General features: G+C 34.5%; 1 protein-coding gene and 1 pseudogene across 2 annotated transcripts in view; one reads left to right on the top strand and one right to left on the bottom strand.

Annotated features, from left to right (window-relative positions):
* SENP6 (SUMO specific peptidase 6) overlaps positions 1-18511 on the bottom strand; it is a 116045-nt gene that overhangs the window by 89145 nt on the left and 8389 nt on the right. For both annotated transcript variants that reach the window (XM_042939197.1, XM_042939198.1), the window contains exons 2-3: positions 3092-3185; positions 1093-1153 (exon numbers count right to left, since the gene is read on the bottom strand). In XM_042939197.1, coding sequence (XP_042795131.1) covers positions 1093-1153; positions 3092-3185 — 155 coding nt within the window. The remainder of the gene's footprint in view (positions 1-1092; positions 1154-3091; positions 3186-18511) is intronic.
* The window catches only part of LOC122220101, a 2066-nt pseudogene continuing 178 nt past the window's right edge, over positions 16624-18511 (top strand).

Here is an 18511-nt window from a genome sequence, read left to right as displayed (position 1 = left end):
GGTTATGGGTTCAAGTCCCAGGTTGGGTGTAAAGATTACTTAACACAAATAAACAAAAAAAAATTTTTTTTAAAGTTCACTCAAAAAAACAAAAACAAAAACACACAACATAGTAATTTAAATACTCATTCCTAATAGGATATACCTGACGGTGCCACCAAACACCAACAAGCAAACAGAAGGAAAAAAAATATTAATCATTTTATTAGTAATTATATTCGTATTGGTATTGTGAAACAATCTCGTAGGACAAAGCAAGTAAGTAAGTTAACATCACTAGGAAAAAAGACACTAAACCCAAAAGCCATTAAAGGAAAAAAGATCAATATTTTGACAACATAAGAAAACTTTTTATCCAAGGCAATAATCGTCAAAAGCAAATGCAAAAGACTAGTCAAAAAAAAAAAATGGTTTAAACTATTAGCAGATAGTATCACAGCAAGGGGCCAAATTCTCCAAAAGACTCTATTTCATCAATCTATGAAACCATTATAAGACACGTATCATTGTAAATACAAACGTGCAAACAAATTTTTCTAAATGAACTATGTCATGCCATTATTATTATGCATCTAGATATTTTTCAGAGATGTCAAAAAAGTGTTACTTAGACTCAATATAGTAAGAATTCATATGAATCAATAATATTCTACAGACTAAATTAAAAAAATGGGCAAAGATATTAACTGACAGTTATCAAAAATGAAAAATAAATGGACTACACATATGAAAACACATTTAACCTTACTCATAATAAAAGAAATGCAAATTAAGACTATATTCAGAGATGCCTGGGTAGCTCAGTCAGTTAAGCGTCTGACTCTTGATTTCAGCTCAGGTCATGATCTCATGATTTGTGAGATTAAGCCCCATCTGAGGCTGCACTGACAGCACAGAGCCTGCTTGGGATTCATTCATTCTCTCTCTCTCTCTCTCTCTCTCTCTCTCTCTCTCCCCGCCTCCCCCACTTTTTCTCTCTCTCAAAATAAACTTTAGAAATATACATGTAAAAATCTTCTTTTGAAGTATTAGTTTTTAGTATATAACCTAAAAAAATTAGCAAAAAAAAAAAATCAGAAAAGCAACACTTGCCTTTTTTCCTTTTGAGGTCTCAGAATCCTCATCTTCACCCACACTGAGTAGATTTGCCTCACTACACAGAAAACAAGGGGGGAAAAAACCTTAAGTGACAATTACAACCCATACATTAATTCAGAAGTTTTATTCTCTTTGCTCACCTAATTCAGGGATCAGCAAATGTTTCCTATAAAGGGCCAGAGAGTAAACATGGTCTTTATACCAACTACTCTGCCATTTTGGTATAAAAGCAGCCACAGACCACAGGTGTGGCTGTGTTCCAATAAAACTATTAACAAAATCTAATGATAGGCCAGATTCAGCCAATGGGCCATCGTTTGTTGCCCTTGCTATAAATGAACATATAATTTTTGTTTTCCTAACTGTAGATTCCATTTACAGTCACTCATTTTTCCTTTCTGTCTTGGATTTAAAATTAGGGGAAAAGAACAGAGAAACAAAGTAGAGAAAAAGCTGGTAAGAAAACCTTAGCTGATATAAAGAAAGTAATTCCAATGGTGTTACCACAGTAAAACAGTTACACCTTTGCAACTCCTGGAAATATCAACACTTTAGAATCACTGGCCTGAGACTCTAAAAGATCAGACTGATATATCTATTTAATCTCAAAATATTAAAAAAGCTGAAGCTCCTAAGGATCCTCTTATAATGATAAACCAAAGAGTATGATTCATAAATGAAATATACAGAACAAGTAATATAATCATGACAAATCTAACAAAGAAAGTCAAAATAGATTCTTCTAAAGACAACTGTTAACCTATTTTTAGTAAAATCTTATTTATAATAAAAATGTAAAATATTTGTTTCATTGCTGTTTATACACATTCCAACTTTTTTACTAGTAAAAATTCTCTTTTTTCCAAACATTTTACAAAAATATTTAAAAGGTGGTATACTTTCTACTCAATTTTGGATCTAATTCAAAATTTTCAAAATTACATAAGAAAAATATATTATTTATAGTGATAAAATATAATACTAATATTATATATATAATTATAATAAAATACTTGTATTTTATTTATTATATAATAATAAAAGACAGGAGAGAAAGATGACCACAAAATACCGATTTTAGGTGAAAACCTTACCAGTTCGAAGTTCTCCTTCGAATAAAAGTTTACAGTCAGTTCAATATCTCATAGATGAAAAGACATGAAAGTGGTAATGATGACTGGAGCTGTTGCCCAGACAGAAAAGTGAAGCACCTACAATATTTATTAGCCAATATCTTCTGAATGACTTTTTGTGTAGAAATTTTTAAAAATACTTATAGTTTTGGTAGAACTCCTTGCATATATTTATGTATCTCTGAATTTGTTCTGGCCCAGTGGAAAACCAGATCAACAAACCAAGGCACCTAATAGCAATGGTGACTTTGTAATACAAATCTCGTGATATGCAAAAGGTTGTATTAAAACTATCATTTAAATTTTACAAAGCAGTCATTCTAAGCACACTAACAAAGTGTAATAACTACTCTGTTTAACTTTTGCCTGAGTTAACATCTGTGTTTATCATTTATATAGTTTCTGCTTTCTCTGGTAGTAATGTGATCTAAGATGGATAAGGCAACTGGGAAGAAAGATACACTATAGGACTTAAACTTTCACAAAAAACTCAGGGGTCTTAATGTGGGTTCACTTACTCATGATAAACAGTAGCTTTTCAAATCAGAAATGTTATTTAAAAAAAAGAACAATTTCTTTAATTGAAAATCTTTAATGATCAATTTTTAATAAGCTTACATGTATTACATGCACATAATCATTTCAAAAGACACATAATCATTCACATGCACATAATCATTCAAAAGAGAAATGAAAAAGCAAAATTATTTAATAAAAATCTTTTTCTTTCCTTGATTCTACTATAAAAGATGTTTTCTTAAGAATACCATTCTCTTAAAAATACTTCCATGGAATATAAATCATTTTTCAATGAAATGTCATTCTTATAAAATATGTGACGGAAGAAAAAAAGTTCTTACTCTTTATCTGTATCTCCTTCACTTTCGTCTCCATGATCAAAGCTCCAATTATTTTTAAAACCTCCATCACTCTTAGATTCTGATCTAGCCAAAGCTGAAATAAAACAGAGATAAATATTCATTAACAAAGCTATTCAATATGAAATAAAATTTAGCATTTCTCAAGCTCTTTGATTAGTCTAGATGTTTTCTTAATTTTCTTGCTTTTTGAATATTTCTTATAAACATCTTATCTCCAAAATGAAAAAAAACACATTAAAATCTGTTTCTCCTAATTTACAGTTGTTCATATGCATGAGTTTGTTACCAAGAAGAAACTCAAATTGGTAAGATTTGATACAATAAAAATAGAGGCGGAGCATATGAGTATGTATAAAATATATAAAAACCAACCCTGTATGTCCATATTTGATCACTGATCAAATTACTACCTGTTACTTTGTTATTTTGTTTATAAATCATTTATGAGAACTATATCCAGACACTAGCCTTTTCTTTACTTCAGTCAATCATCTCTGCCTTTTAACAGGAGAAATCAATGTTTTCTGCGTTGACAATATGGTGAACTCAACGTCCAGGAAAATCCTCTAGATCAGAACACCACATATACTCATGATGAATTTTAAAATTTTAAGTGAGTGGCTAAAACCCTCTGAAACCATAAACAACCAGAAAGTGGGAACTGAGAGATAAATGAGTTCTGAAGCTGGCATTTGTCTCAGAGTCAAAAACCTGATGGCCTAGATCCTGGGGCTTTAAGATCAAGTTTGGGATGCCAGCAAGATGAGAGGTTAAACTGATGACCAGAAGATCTGAAGGGCAACCTTAAAATTAGGTGAACTAGGAGAAAAAAAGAAACTGAAAGAAAGTAGGAATAATTCTGATGTCTTTCCTTTGCTCTGGGTTTTTAGGTTAAACTGATGACAAAGTGTATTTATCTCATGGTTAGGGAATTCCTAACCACAAGCTCACAATTACTCAGGTTTGGGACCAGAATTTTCATAACCATAACCTACAGGACCCAGGAAAGTCTATAATTAAAACAGTCTCACAAGAGGCTGAGTACCACTACATGTTGGAAAAATGCAAATCAAAACTATAATGAGATACTCAGTCATTAGGATAGCCATTATTATTTAAGCCAACACATTAGTAAGTGTTGGTAAGAATGTGGAGAAACTGGAAATTCTGTGCATCGCTGGTGGGAATGTAAAACAGTGCAGCCACCATGGGAAGTTCGGCAGTTCCTCAGAGTTAAACAGAATTACCCTATGTTCCAGAAATCTCATTTCTAGGTTTGTACCCAAAATAACTGGGACAGCATGGACTCTGATACTTACACACCAACATTCATAGTAGCATTAATCACATAGCCAAAGGTGAAAACAACTCAAATGTCCAGCAAAAGATGAATAAATAAATAAAATGTTCTGTGTATATATGCATACACATACACACACAGAGGAATATTATTCAGCCATAAAGGAATCAAATTCTGATACATGCTACAACATGGATGAACCCTGAAAACATTACAATGAGTTAAACAAGCTAGCCATAAAATAACATATATTGTATGACTCCACTTATATGAGGTATCAAGGATAGGCAAATTCAGAAGCAGAAAGTGCGACAGAGGTTAACAGGGGTTGGAGAAGGAGAAGAATGGAGAGTTATTTTTTTAATTGGCATATGGTTTTTGTTTGGGATGATGAAAAAGTTCTGGAAATGAATGGTGGTAATGATTGTACAACATTATGAAAATACTTAATGACAATCCAAATTGTACACTTGAAAATGGTTAAAATTGTAAATTTTGTTATGTATATTTCTGCTACAATAAAAAACCATTTTTAAAGCCTCACCCTGCAAAAAGCCTCTATGTGACTAACAGAATCAAATATAAATCCTCTCTAAAAATTTCAATACAGCCTCAAAAAGAGTTTCAAAGAATAGTTCACAACCAAAATTATGAAATGGGAAGGAAGAAGTCACTATGAGCAAATCTGAAACTTCTTTACATGTATACTGGGGTTGGACAAAAAATAGTGTATAATGGATGCAAGGTTTCTCCCTGTCAGAGAAAGAGGTTACAAATAAGCAACAGAAAAGAAAACCAGAATGAACTCTGTTCATTCTAATGGTACTAGAGAAAGAGATATCAGTATGAATCCATATTTGTTTGACATATATACAGATAGATAAAAGAACAAATATAGGCATGTCTTGTAGCATGGGTTAGTATACAGAACTAAGGCTCTCTTCTCTGAGAGGTCTAAAAAGCAGTGACAGCCTAGTGGCAACAAGTACACTTACAGCCAGATCCTGATTTTTAAATATCATCCTCTAATAAACGGAGCTCAGGCTCCTAGAAGAAATGACTGATTCTAAGGATGGGGCAGGGAAAATACAAGATAAACCTGGAATATTCTGTATACTAGGAAATAAGGAGGTTCTTTTTCAAAAAAAAAAAAAAAAAAGAGATGGGGGAATATCAAAAGGTTACAGGAGCCAAACTGAACCTCCCAATAGTTGAACAAGGGTGAAACAATTTTAGCAAAAATAAACAACAGTATTGAATTATAACTCCCAAAAGTAAACAAATATTCATGAAGTCATACTGACATAAATGACTGAATGAATAAATAACTAAATGGGAAAAAGGGACATACTTTCCTTAAAAAAGACTTCCAAATGATATATGCACAAATTCTTTCCAATAAGAGATGAAACAATTCCCTTTCCCTTCAGTATAGACTGGACTTGGTAACTCACTTACAAGCATCGACTACAGAAAGGGAAAAAAGTCAATTGACAGTGATATCTGACAATCACTACCTCAGCCATAATTAAGGTTAAAATCAAAAGTGACGTCTTATTCACAGGATGTAGTATTTAATACGATGTGATGAAAATGCCACTTCAGCTCTGTGGTCTTCTTCCCAAAAACCCATAATGCCAGTTAATCATGAGAAAACATCAGATAAACTGAGAAACAGTCTACAAAATACCTGACTAGTATGCTTTTAAAAAGGAAGGAAAGATTAAGAAACTATTATAGATCAGAGGAGACTAAGGAGATGTAACGATCAAAATGCTGCGGTATCCTGGATTGGACCTTGGAATAAGAAAAGGACATTAGTGAAATAACCAGGGAAGTGCAAATAAAGTCTGTAGTTTGGGTAATAGTATTATAGTTATGTTAATTTCCAAGTTTTTAACAAATGTACTATGATCATATAAGGTGCCAACATTAAGAAAAAATGAATAGTATATAAAAACTATGACATCTTCGAAACCTGTCTATGAATTTAAAATTATTCCCCAAAAAGAACATTAAAAAATCAAAAGTAAAATGAACCTGTTTTAAAAAAAGATGGTTAGGTGAAAGTTATGCTACCAAGACAGAAAAGGTAATTAAACTATAATGATTTCTAAGCTAATGAAGACTCATAATCGAGCAACTAGTATCCATCAACTAGGCAAATTAGTTAAAAAGGCCATGAGGCAGCGAAAAGTCAAGAAATGTTTATTATTTATGCACTAAAGGAACTAGGGTTCTAAACACACAATTCTAACACATCTAGTCATATGATTTCCCAATACACAGATTAGAACCTCTAAATGTATAAATGAAAGAACAATCAACAGATTAGAACCTCTAAACGTATAAATAAAAGAACAATAACCTCGAGAAAGTGATTACTGCCAATAAAAAAACATAAGTTAGAAAAAACAAACACATTTTTAAAACATAAGTTTAGGGCAACTTACAGTAGGAGCAAAACCTTAAATCCTTAAAAGTCCTGGAGAGCATTTCACATTTCAATATCCTACTATAGCTGACATTAGTAATAATGGGAATAGAAAATTATGTCCACTAAACTCCACTTACAAAATTAAGTGGAAGAAGAGATAAAGGTTAAGAAGAGATCCCAGTAAGTATCACAAATCAAATAAATGCATTTTTCTCCATATGCTTCACTAAAATGACAGTAAAGGAAGGAGAGGAGAAAAAGTAGAAACCCTTAAGAACAAAAAGAAAACCAGAAAGGAGATAACAGTAAATGAGAGATGTAACTAAACTGAAAGATGAAAACGTGATGGATGGGGAGGCACTGACTTAGTTGACTAGAGAAAACACACCTAAATACCTACAAGAGCACAAATATTACCAAACTGACACAAGAAGATTTGAACACTGCTGCATCAATAAAAGAAACTGAATTATTACAAATATTTCCATCAAGAAATAATCAGGCCCAAAAGGCCTCTCTAGTAATTTTTTTATACAGGTTATTTTTATTTCACAGTAAGTAATTTCATCCTATTTTTTAAGTAAACTCTACCCCCAACATGGGGCTCAATCTTACAACCCCAAGTTCAAGAGTCACATGCTCTAATGACTGAGTTAGCCAGGTGCCCCTATAGTAATTTCTTTCAAGCTTGTAAGAAAGAGCAACACATTTATTTTCCCAGAAAATAAAAGAAGGGGAAATACCCTGCACTGACTTCGCAAAGTAAGAGTATCTGGATTCCAAACCTGACAATGACACCCAAGGAAGGAAAATTACCACTCTCTCATGGAGACAAATATAAAATCCTAAATAAAATATCAACAAATCAAATCCAGTAATATGTAAAGAAAAATATATACTAATCGAGCAGAGTTTATTCCAAAAGAATCAACATTTAAAAATCATAAATATAATTCACAAAACAAATACTTTGCAACAAACAGAAAACAGTAACAAATACTGTTTAGGGGCACCTGGGTGGCTCAGTCAGTTAAGCGCCTGACTCCTGATTTTGGCTCAGGTCATGATTTCACAGTTCCTGAGTTAGAGCCCAGCGTTGGGCTCTGCGCTGACAGTGTGGAGCCTGCTTGAGATTCTCTCTCTGCCTCTCCCCTGCTTATGTGTTCTCTCTCTCCTTCTCTAAATAAAGTTCTAAAAATTTCTTTAAAAATTAAAAAAATAATTTTTAAAAATTTAATAAGTACAGTAGACATTAATCCAACTACATCAATAATCACTCTGAACATCAATGGTTTAGGTGCACCAATCAAAAGACAGAGTTGTCAAAGTGGATCAAACAACAGACCCAACCATATGCCATCTACAAGAAACATACTTCAGACACTAAATAAACAAATGGACACATACAGATTAAAAGTAAACAGATGGGGAAAGATATACCACACTAACAATAATCAAAAGAAAGCAGGAGTAGCTATGTTTTCAGACAAAGCAGATGTAAAAGCAAGGAAAGTTATTAGAGATAAAGAAGGGCATTACATAATGTTAACAGAGTCAATTTTCTTTAATTTTTTAATATTTATTTTTGAGAGAGAGAAAGCGCACCTGCACAAGTGGGCCAGAGAGAAAAAAGGCACAGAATCTGAAGCAGGCTCCAGCTCTGAGCTGTCAGCACATAGGCCGATGAGGGGCTTGAACCCATGAACCATGAGATTATGACCTGAGCTGAAGTAGGATGCTTAACCATCTGAGCCACCCAGGCACCCCAACAGAGTCAATTTTCAATGAAGACGTAACAATCCCTAATATGTATGTACCTAACAACAGTGTTAAACTATGTAAGGCAGAATCTAATAGAATTCCAAGAAGAAAACAGAAGACCTGTTATAATAATTGGAAACTGTAACATTCCTGTATTAGAAATGGACTGTGACAGTGGGCAGAAAATCACTGAGAACAAAGTTGAACTCAATAATACCACCAACCAACTGGAGATGATGGACATCTACAGACCACTTCTTCATCCAACAACACAAAAATACACATTTTTCCCAAGCTCACATGGAATGATTACTAAGACAAATTACATTCTGAGCCATAAAACACTTTAACAAATTTACAGAAACAGAAATCACACAACGTCTGCTCTAAGATCACAACAGGAGTAAACTAGAAATCTATAAGTGAAAGGCTAGAAATCAACAAATGGAAAATTCCAAAATACGTGGAAGATTACAACACCTCTAAATAACAAATGGATCAATGAAGAAACCTCAAAATAAACTTAAAAATATTTTGAACTAAATAAAAATGAAAGCACAACTTACCAAATTTGAGAGATATAGTGGAAGGAGTATACACAGGGAAATTTATAGCACTGAAAGCATGTATAAAGAAATATCTCAACTACGTCACCTAAGCTTCTATCTTAGGAAGCTAGAAAAAGAGCAGTTCAAAACTGAAGCATAAGAAAAGAAATAATACAAATTAGGGCATAAATCAATGAAACTGAATAGGGAATCAATCAAAAAAAAAAAAATCAACAAAACCAAAATCTGGTTCTTTAAAGACTAATGTAATCCATAAGCTGCCAGCCAGGCTAATTAAAAAGAGGGAAGACACAGGGATACCTGGGTGGTTCACTCAGTTAAGCATTCAACTCTTAGTTTCAGTTCAGTTGATCATCTCATGGTTCTATGGATGAAGCTCTGTAGCGGGCTCCACACTGACAGCATGGAGCCTGCTTGGGATTTTCTTTCCCCCTCCCTCTCAAAATAAATAAACTTAAAAAAAAAAAGGCGGGGGGGGGGGGGAGACACAAATTACTAGTATCATAAATGAAAAAGGAACATCACTACAGATCTCATAGATATTAAAAGAATAAAGGAATAGTATTAACTACACATCCAAATTTAATAACCCAGATGAAATGGGCCACTTCCTTAAAAGATACAAGCTACCAAAACTCACACAAAAAGAAACAAATGATCTGCATAAGCCTCTATCAAAGAAACGTAATCAATAATTACTTTCCAAAACAGAAAACACCATGCCCAGACGGGTTCACTAGTGAATTCTACCAAATATTTATGGAAGAAATTGTATTAATTCTCTATTATCTCTTTCAGAAGATAGAAGCATTCTATGAGACCAACAGCACCCTAGCATCAAACCAGATAGAGACATTTACTAACAAATTGAATCCAACAATGTGTAAGAATTATGCACCATGACCAAATGGGATTTGTCCCAGCTTTGCAGGACTGGTTCATCATTCAAAAATTAATGTAATCCATTTTATCAATAGGCTGAAAAAGAAAAGTCATACAATCCTATCGATAGAGGCAGAAAAAGCACTTGATGAAATTCAACTCCTATTCATGATTTTTAAAATTCAATAAACGAGGAATACGGAGGAACTCCCTAAACTTAATAAAGAGCATCTGCAAAAATCTACAGCCAACATCACACATAATGGTGAGAAACTGAAGCTTTTCCACTAAGATCAGGTACAAGGGAGGAATGATCTCTCATCATTCCTTTTCAGTAATGCACTGAAAATTTTGCTAATTCAATAAAACAAGAGAAGGAAAAAAGAGAGCTATAGATTGGGAAAGAAGAAATAAAACTTTGTTCAGAGATGATATTTCCACATAAAATCCAAAATAATCCATCAAAAAAAATGCAACTAAGAAGCAATTATACTGTCTGAAGAATATAAGATTAATACAAAAAGGTCAATTGCTTTCCAATATACCAATAATAAAAAAGTGGAATTTGAAATTAAAAGCACAATACCACTTACATTAGCATGCCCCAAAATATAATACTTAGCTGTAAAGCTAACAAAATATGTACAAGAGCTATAAGGAAAACTACAAAACTCCAATAAAGGTAATCAAAGTAGAACTAAATATCATGGATAGCATGACTCAATATTGTCAAGTTACCAATTCTTCCCAACATTATCTACAGATTTAATGCAATTGCAATAAAAATCTCAGCAAGTTATTTTGTAGATAGTGAGAAACAGATTATAAATTTATGTGGAGAGGCTAAAGACCCAGAATAGCCAACACAATATTTATGAGGAACAAATCTGGAAGACTAACACCACCCAACTTTGAGTCTTACTATAAAACTACAGTAATCAAGTCAGTGTGGTGTTGGCAAACGAATAGACGAATCAGTAGAAAAGAACAGAGAACCCAGAACAGACCCACGTGAACATAGTTGATCTTTGACAAAGGAACAAATGCAATACAATGTAAGAAAAGTTAGTCTATTCAAAAAAATGGTGCTGAAACAACTGGACATCCACATGCAACAAAATGACTCTAGACACAAACCTCACATCCTTCAAAAAAATTAATTCAAAATGGATTGCAATGGAAAACTATAAAACTCCTACAACGTAACATAAGAGAAAACTTAAATAACCTTGAGTATGACAATGACTTTTTAGATAACAACACCCAAGGCACAATCCATGAAAGAATTAATAAGCTGGACTTCATTAAAATTAGGCACTTCTGCTATGCAAAAGACAACATCAAGAAAATGAGAAGACAAACCAGGCTGGGAGAAAATATTTGCAAAACACACATCTGATAAAGAATTGTATCCAAAATACACAAAATACTCTTAAAGTCATTAAAAAGAAAACAAATTTAAAAATGGGCCAAGGAGCACCTGGATGGCTCAGTCAGTTAAGCGGCTAAATTCGTCTCAGGTCATGACCTTGTGGTTCGTGAGTTCAAGCCAAGTATTGGGCTCTCTGCTGTCAGCACGGAGCCCACTTCAGATCCTCTGTCTCTCTCTCTCTCTCTCTCTCTCTCTCTCTCTGCCCCTCCTGCTTGTTAAAAAAGGAGGAGGAGGAGGGGGGAGAAGGGGGAGGAGGAGAAAAATGGGCCAAAAGAGGGGAGGAGGGTTGCAGGACAGGCAAAATGGGTGAAGGGGAGTAGATACAGGTTTTCTATTGTGGAATAAATCACAGGAATAAAAGGCACAGCACAGGGAATACAGTCAATAGTACCATAGGAGCATTGTATGGGGACAGACGGTAGCTACACTTGTGGTGAGCATAATAGATTTGTGGAATCACTAGGTTATGCACCTGAAACTAATGTAACACCGTGTGTCAACTATTCTACAATTTTTTTTAAAAAGGAAGGGCCTTGGATATCTCAGCTGGTTGAGCATCCAACTCTTGATATCAGCTCAGGTCGTGAGATCAAGCCCCACGTCAGGCTCTGCCCTGAGCATGGAGACTGCTTAAGATACTTTCTCTCTCCCTCTCTCTCTGTCCCTCCCCCCACTTGCACACATGCATGCTCTCTCTCTCTCAAAATAAACAAATAAACATTAAAGGGGCGGGGCAAAGACCTTAACAGACACCTCACCAAAGAAGATAGAGATGACAAATAAGCACATGAAAAGATGCTCCACATCATCGGTCATCAGGGATATGCAAATAAAAACAATGAGAAACACTCCCATTAAAATAACTAAAATCTGGAATACTGACAACATCAACTGCCGGTAAGGATGTACAAAAAGAATTCTCACTCATTGTTAGTGGGAACACAAAATGGTACGGTTTGGGATTTCTTACAAAACTACACATACTGTTACCATACAGCAAATGCACTCCTTGATATTTAACTTGGTATTTAAGGAGTTAAAAACTTACATCCACACTAACATCTACACACAAATGTTTATAGCAGTTTTATTTTAACTGCCAAAACTTGGAAACAACTAAGATGTCCTTCAGTAGGTGAATGGATAAATTATGGTGCATTCAGACAATGGAATATTATTTCCCTAAGAAGGAATGAGCTATCAAGCCATGAAAAAACATGAAGAAAACTTAAATGCATAACTACATACCATATGATTTCAACTATGACATTCTGAAAAAAGGCAAAACTATGGGGACAGTAAAAAGATCAGTACTTGCCAAGAGTATTTTGGGGGAGGCAGGTTTAAAGAATGAATAGGTGGAGCACTGAATTTTATGGCACTGAAAATATTCCATATGATATTATGATGATGGATACATGTCATTATACATCTCTCCAAACCCACAAATTATATACAACAGCAAGAGTGAATTACACTATATATATGAACTTTGGGTGATTATGCTGTGCCAATGTAGGTTTATCAATTGTAACAAATATACCACTCTGTTGGGAGATATTGATATGGGTGGAGGCTATGCACATGTGGGAGTAGAAGGTACATGGGAAATCTGTGTACCTTCCTCTCAACTTTGCTGTGAACCTAAAACTGCTCTTAAAAAAAAGTCTTTAAAAAAATAAATAAGTCAATACTTTGCACGGTTAGGGAAAAAAAAAGAAAGCCTGTTTTTTTTTTTTTTCCAATTTCACTGAGATGTAATTGTCATATAACACTGTATAAATTCAAGGTGTACACCATAATAACTTGAATTACATATATTGTGAAATGATTACCACAATAAGTTCAGTTAACATCCAACACTTAATGGAGATACAAAACAAAAAGTTATTTTCCTGGTGATGACAACTCATAAGAGAACTCATGAGAACTTTTTTCTTGTGATGATCTACTGTCAATAACTTAAAAAAAAAAAAACCATACAGATGTTAACTAGAGTCATCATTTTGTACATTAAATCCTCAGTACTGGAAGTTTGTACCTTTTGACCACCTTCTCTAAGTCCCCAACCCTCACCTCACTTCCTGCCTCAATAACCACAAATCGGATCTGTTTAAGATTCCACATGTAAGTGAAATCATACAGTATTTGTCTTTCTCTGACTTCTCTCACTTAATATAATGCCCTCAAGGTTCATACACGTTGTCTCAAATTGCCAATGTCCTTGATTTTTATGGCTGAGTAATATTCCACAGTATGTAAGCATGTATATGACTATTTCTTTATCCATTCCTGGTCAACGGATCTTAGGCTTTTTAAATGTCATGGCTATTATAAATAATGCTGTGAACATCTGGGTGCAGCTATCTTTTTGGTACTTTTTTCTTAAGTTTTTACATAGTGTAATATTAATTTCACTTGTATAATATAGTGATTCCACACTTCCATACAACACCTGGTGCTCATCACAAGTGTACTCCTTAATCCCCATCACCTATTTCACCCATCCCTCCATCCATCTCCCCCCTGACATTGTTTCCTTCGATATATTCCCAGAAGTGGAATGATGAATGATGTTGAGCACCTTTTCATGTATCTGTTGGCATCTGTATGTCTTCTTTGGAAAAATGTCTATTCAAGCCCTTTGTCCATTTTTAATTGGATTATTTGGGGGTTTTGGTAATGAGTTGTAGGAGTTCTTTATATATTTTGGATATTAATCCCTTACAATATAAGACTTACAAATACTTAATAAAGTCTTTAACATACTTTTTCAATATAAAGAAAACATAACATATACACTATAAATAGACTTCCAAATTCTGTTAACCCAGCCTGTATACCTGACTGGCGTTCTCCTGCTGCCATAAAACGAATAAAACAAAAAAGTTATAATATAAAGGACCAATAAGACCAAAGGATTTCTTACATGACGAAAAGCACAAGCCATTGGGAAAAAAAACAACAAATGACTACATTACATTGAAAAATTCTGTTCAAGGGTCTCCTGGGTGGTTCACTCTGTTAAGTGTCTAACTCCTGATTCCGGCTCCAGTCATGATCACACGGTTTGTGAGATCAAGTCCCCTATCGGGTTCTGCGCTGACACCACGGAGTCTGCTTGGGAGCGCTCTCTACCCCCTTCTCTCTCTGCCCCTCACCTATTTGCATGCACGCTGTCTTTCAAAATAAATAAAAAATAGAAATAAAAAATTCTGTTCATAAAATTATTCATTAAAAAATAAGTAATAATTTCATAAGATGTATGTTTAATCCATAAATTCAGCGAAAGTTTCCTGTCCAGAGTATATAATATAGAACTCCAAAATTCCAAGAGAATGCCTATTTTAGGCAGAAGATATGAATGAATTAAGAACAGAACACATACACACACAAACAAAAGCACAAAAAGAAACTCATAGTATATTTTGTTTACTTTACTCAAGAGCCCGAAGCTCACAGAACAGGGATTAGCTCCAGCTTGGCACTCAATATTTTTTGAATGTTCAATGAACAAGGAGTTATTTTTTTAAAAAAAATTTTTAATGTTTATTTTTGAAAGAAGGAGAAAGAGAGAGAAAGAGTGTGTGCTAGCGGGCGAGGGGCACAGATAGAGGGAGACAGACTTGGAGGCAGACTCCCTGCTATCAGCGCGAAGCCTGACCTAAGGCTGTAACTCATGAACCATGAGATCATGAGCCAAAGTCAGATGCTCAATGGACTGAGCCATCCAAGCACCCAGGAATATATACGTTTTTTAATGCAGCAATAAAGATACTCAATCTCACTACAGACCAGAATATTATAAATTAAAACCACCATCTGATAACCTCATCAGACTGGCAAAAACTAAAACATCAAACATTATGAAGTGGGTGATGATGTGTATAAACTGGAAAATTTAAAAACTGTTAATCAAACCACTCTGGAGACCAATTTGACAATATCTACATAAAGCTGGAACTGTACATGACCCAATGATTCCATCGCTTAAGGGATACACTAGATCAGGTGTCAGTGAAGTATGGCCCAGCTAAATATGGACTACTGCCCGTTTTTATGAGACCTAAAAACTAAGATGGCTTTAACATTTTTAAATGGTTGAAGGGAAAAAAAATCAAAACAATGTTTCATAACACATAAAAATTATTAAAAAATTCAAATTTGAGTGTCCATCAAGTTTTACTGGCACACAGCCACATTTGTTTACTTATGTCTCATCTATGACTGCCTTCTTACTAAAATAGCAGCATTGAGTAATTGGAACAGAGAGTGTTCAGACTGCAAAGTGTAAAAACATTTACTATCTGGCCCTTTAAACAGAAAGTTTGCTGACCTCTGCCCTACAGAAACACACACACACACACACACACACACACACACACACACGTGCACAAGGAAATGTACTTTTAAAAGATTTCATAGCAGCAATATGAAACATATGAAGGTATACATAGTAGCAATGTATGTAATAATAAAAAGGTGGCTACAACCTAAACTTCTACAAATGGGAATGTATAAATAAACTGTAGTATATCCATACTATGAGATACTAATTGACAATGAAAATGGAAGTTCTTATCAACATTAATCCCTCAAACAATGCTGTAAGAATGATAAGCAAGTTGCAGAAAAATACAGAACATAACTCATATTCTAAAACATGCAAGATAATTTACACGTGCGCATGCACATGTGGGTGCACGCGCGCGCGCACACACACACACACACACACACACACACAGTTTAGAGATACATACATAAAGAGTAAAGTACAAAGAAATGCATGGGAAAGATTACCAAATTAAGAATAGTAGTTACCCCTGGAGGTAGGAGGATGCAAAAAGGATAGGGTTTACCCCAGCTTCAACTATACTGGTAATGTTTTCTTTTGGCTAGTAAGCAGAACATGAGTTTTTGCTATACTATTCTTCATATTTCACATAGATGTAAATATTTCCTAATAACTTTTAAACTATCACCATAACGTTTTACAATAATGAAAAATAGGATAATTTTTTTAAACTTGAAACTTCTGCAACTGACAAATGTAAAAGCAGTAAAATATAAAGAGGAATTAAATGTCAATGTCAGAAAATCTCAATAAAGCAATTTCAGGTGGCTCTGTAGCACTATCGCCCCAGTCTTTCTTAAGGACTTGTCAGGATCCTCCAAAGACAGTTCTATTGGAGCTCCAAGCACCATGTTACAGGTACCCTGCTGAAAAGACCAGGTGAAGAGGCCTTTACACTACATGGAAAGAGAAGGGTCCACCTTTCCACATCTACTAGAGTCAAGACATTTGAATGAAGCCATCTTGGAACCTCCAGACCAGGGACATATATTATGTAAAGAAGAATCACCCAGCTGAGGTGACTTTCTCAAATCCCTAATCTATAAAGCCTTTGTACTTTTGAACAGAAAACAGACCAATAGATTATCCAAAACTATCTCAAAATGAAGTCTAAATATATTATATTCTTGGAAGTGATATTAAATTAGATTTCTCAGGAGTCACCAAAACCACATACTCTTTGCATCGGGATGGAGCTACTACTGCTCAGTATTCTTTGTTTATCTACTTCTTTGTTCCATTCAGTGGATTTCTACAGACCTTTTGGCAGGATGCCAGCATACAGTTAGTTCTGTCCAAGGTCTTTATCAGGCAGCTGTTTGGTGCTACTGGTGTTTCTGGAAACTCCTTGATCTTCTATAGAACAGAAATATCAAGCAGTGGTATCTTATCCCAAAGTAATACAGGTGGTTCTATCTTTACAAGATAGAAAAAATTCAGTTATCTCTGAAAATTCAGTTATCTCAAGCTGATGCACACAAAGTTCCGAAGTCAGGAAATGAACAACTCAGAAATGACTGTAAGAGACAAACAGCACCAAAGAAAGGTGAGAAGATCATCAGGGTAAGAGAGGAATTCAGTATCCAGGGAGATGGACCAATGACATTTTAATTCTGAACATGAAATGCATAATTCAACAAGGAAAAAACTGACAGAAAACTTAAATTAGAAGGTAAACTTGAGAAACAGGCAAAGCTTGTAAATGGTGAAGACAAAGGAGACTCAAGAGTTGGTACTCAAACTGGGAAGGAAATGCTGATGAAGACTCCCAGACTTAATCGCTATTATGACAAAACTAAATCATTCTTTGATAAAATCTCCTATGATATTAGAGAATGGAGACCAACCTAGGCTGAAGAAAGATCAAATGCCAAAATATTTGGAATCCCACTTCATCCAAACAGTGGTCATAGGAGTTATAGAGGCAGAGTCAACAGAGGTCATGATGGTGAAGAGGTAGTATCTTCACCATGTTTTCACAATTTAGTGGCAGATTCATATATAGGAGGTAGTGGGGTAGAAAGCTTGCAGATTTTTGAATGAGGAAAAACAACAAAGTTATTACATAGTCTACAAACAGGTCTCAGGGAATTTCTAGCTCTTCATTAGATTGCCATTTGGTTTCAATCTTTGCAAAAACTGAAGAAGTGAATTTACTATATGCTGGATACACACACTGGCTTTTTTTTTTTGTTGCTCTCCCTACTCTATTTCAAAGACTATACTGCAGTTAATATGGGGGGGGGGGGGGAACCATACTAAAAAGCAAACATGAAATGTATTTGAAATAGCCAAAAACCTCTAAAAGCAAGATCAGAATATGGTTTGCTGTATTGCTACTCAAGCTTGTAGCTTCAGATGTCCTCAAGGTAATTGTTGTTAACCTGCGACAAGGCAGAATGTCTAAACGTCTCCGTGTGACCCCAATGATTGTACCAATTTTAGCAATGAAAGTCCTGTATCCTCAGGAGAAAGGGGTCCTAATTTTTAGTGATGGATGCAGAAAATTATGTAAAGTACAAAACCTAAGATAATCCAAAGAATAGGGCTAAAGAAAAACCATCTGTAATATCAAACAGATACTGCATAGATTATCTACCTTCCATACTTGTTGTCTTTTTTTTTTTTTAAGCTGATGTTGGCAATCATAATTTGCGGTTCATA

Source organism: Panthera leo, chromosome B2, assembly GCF_018350215.1.
Source record: "Panthera leo isolate Ple1 chromosome B2, P.leo_Ple1_pat1.1, whole genome shotgun sequence".
Lineage (NCBI taxonomy): Eukaryota > Metazoa > Chordata > Mammalia > Carnivora > Felidae > Panthera > Panthera leo.
This window is presented reverse-complemented; position numbering and strand designations above follow the sequence as displayed.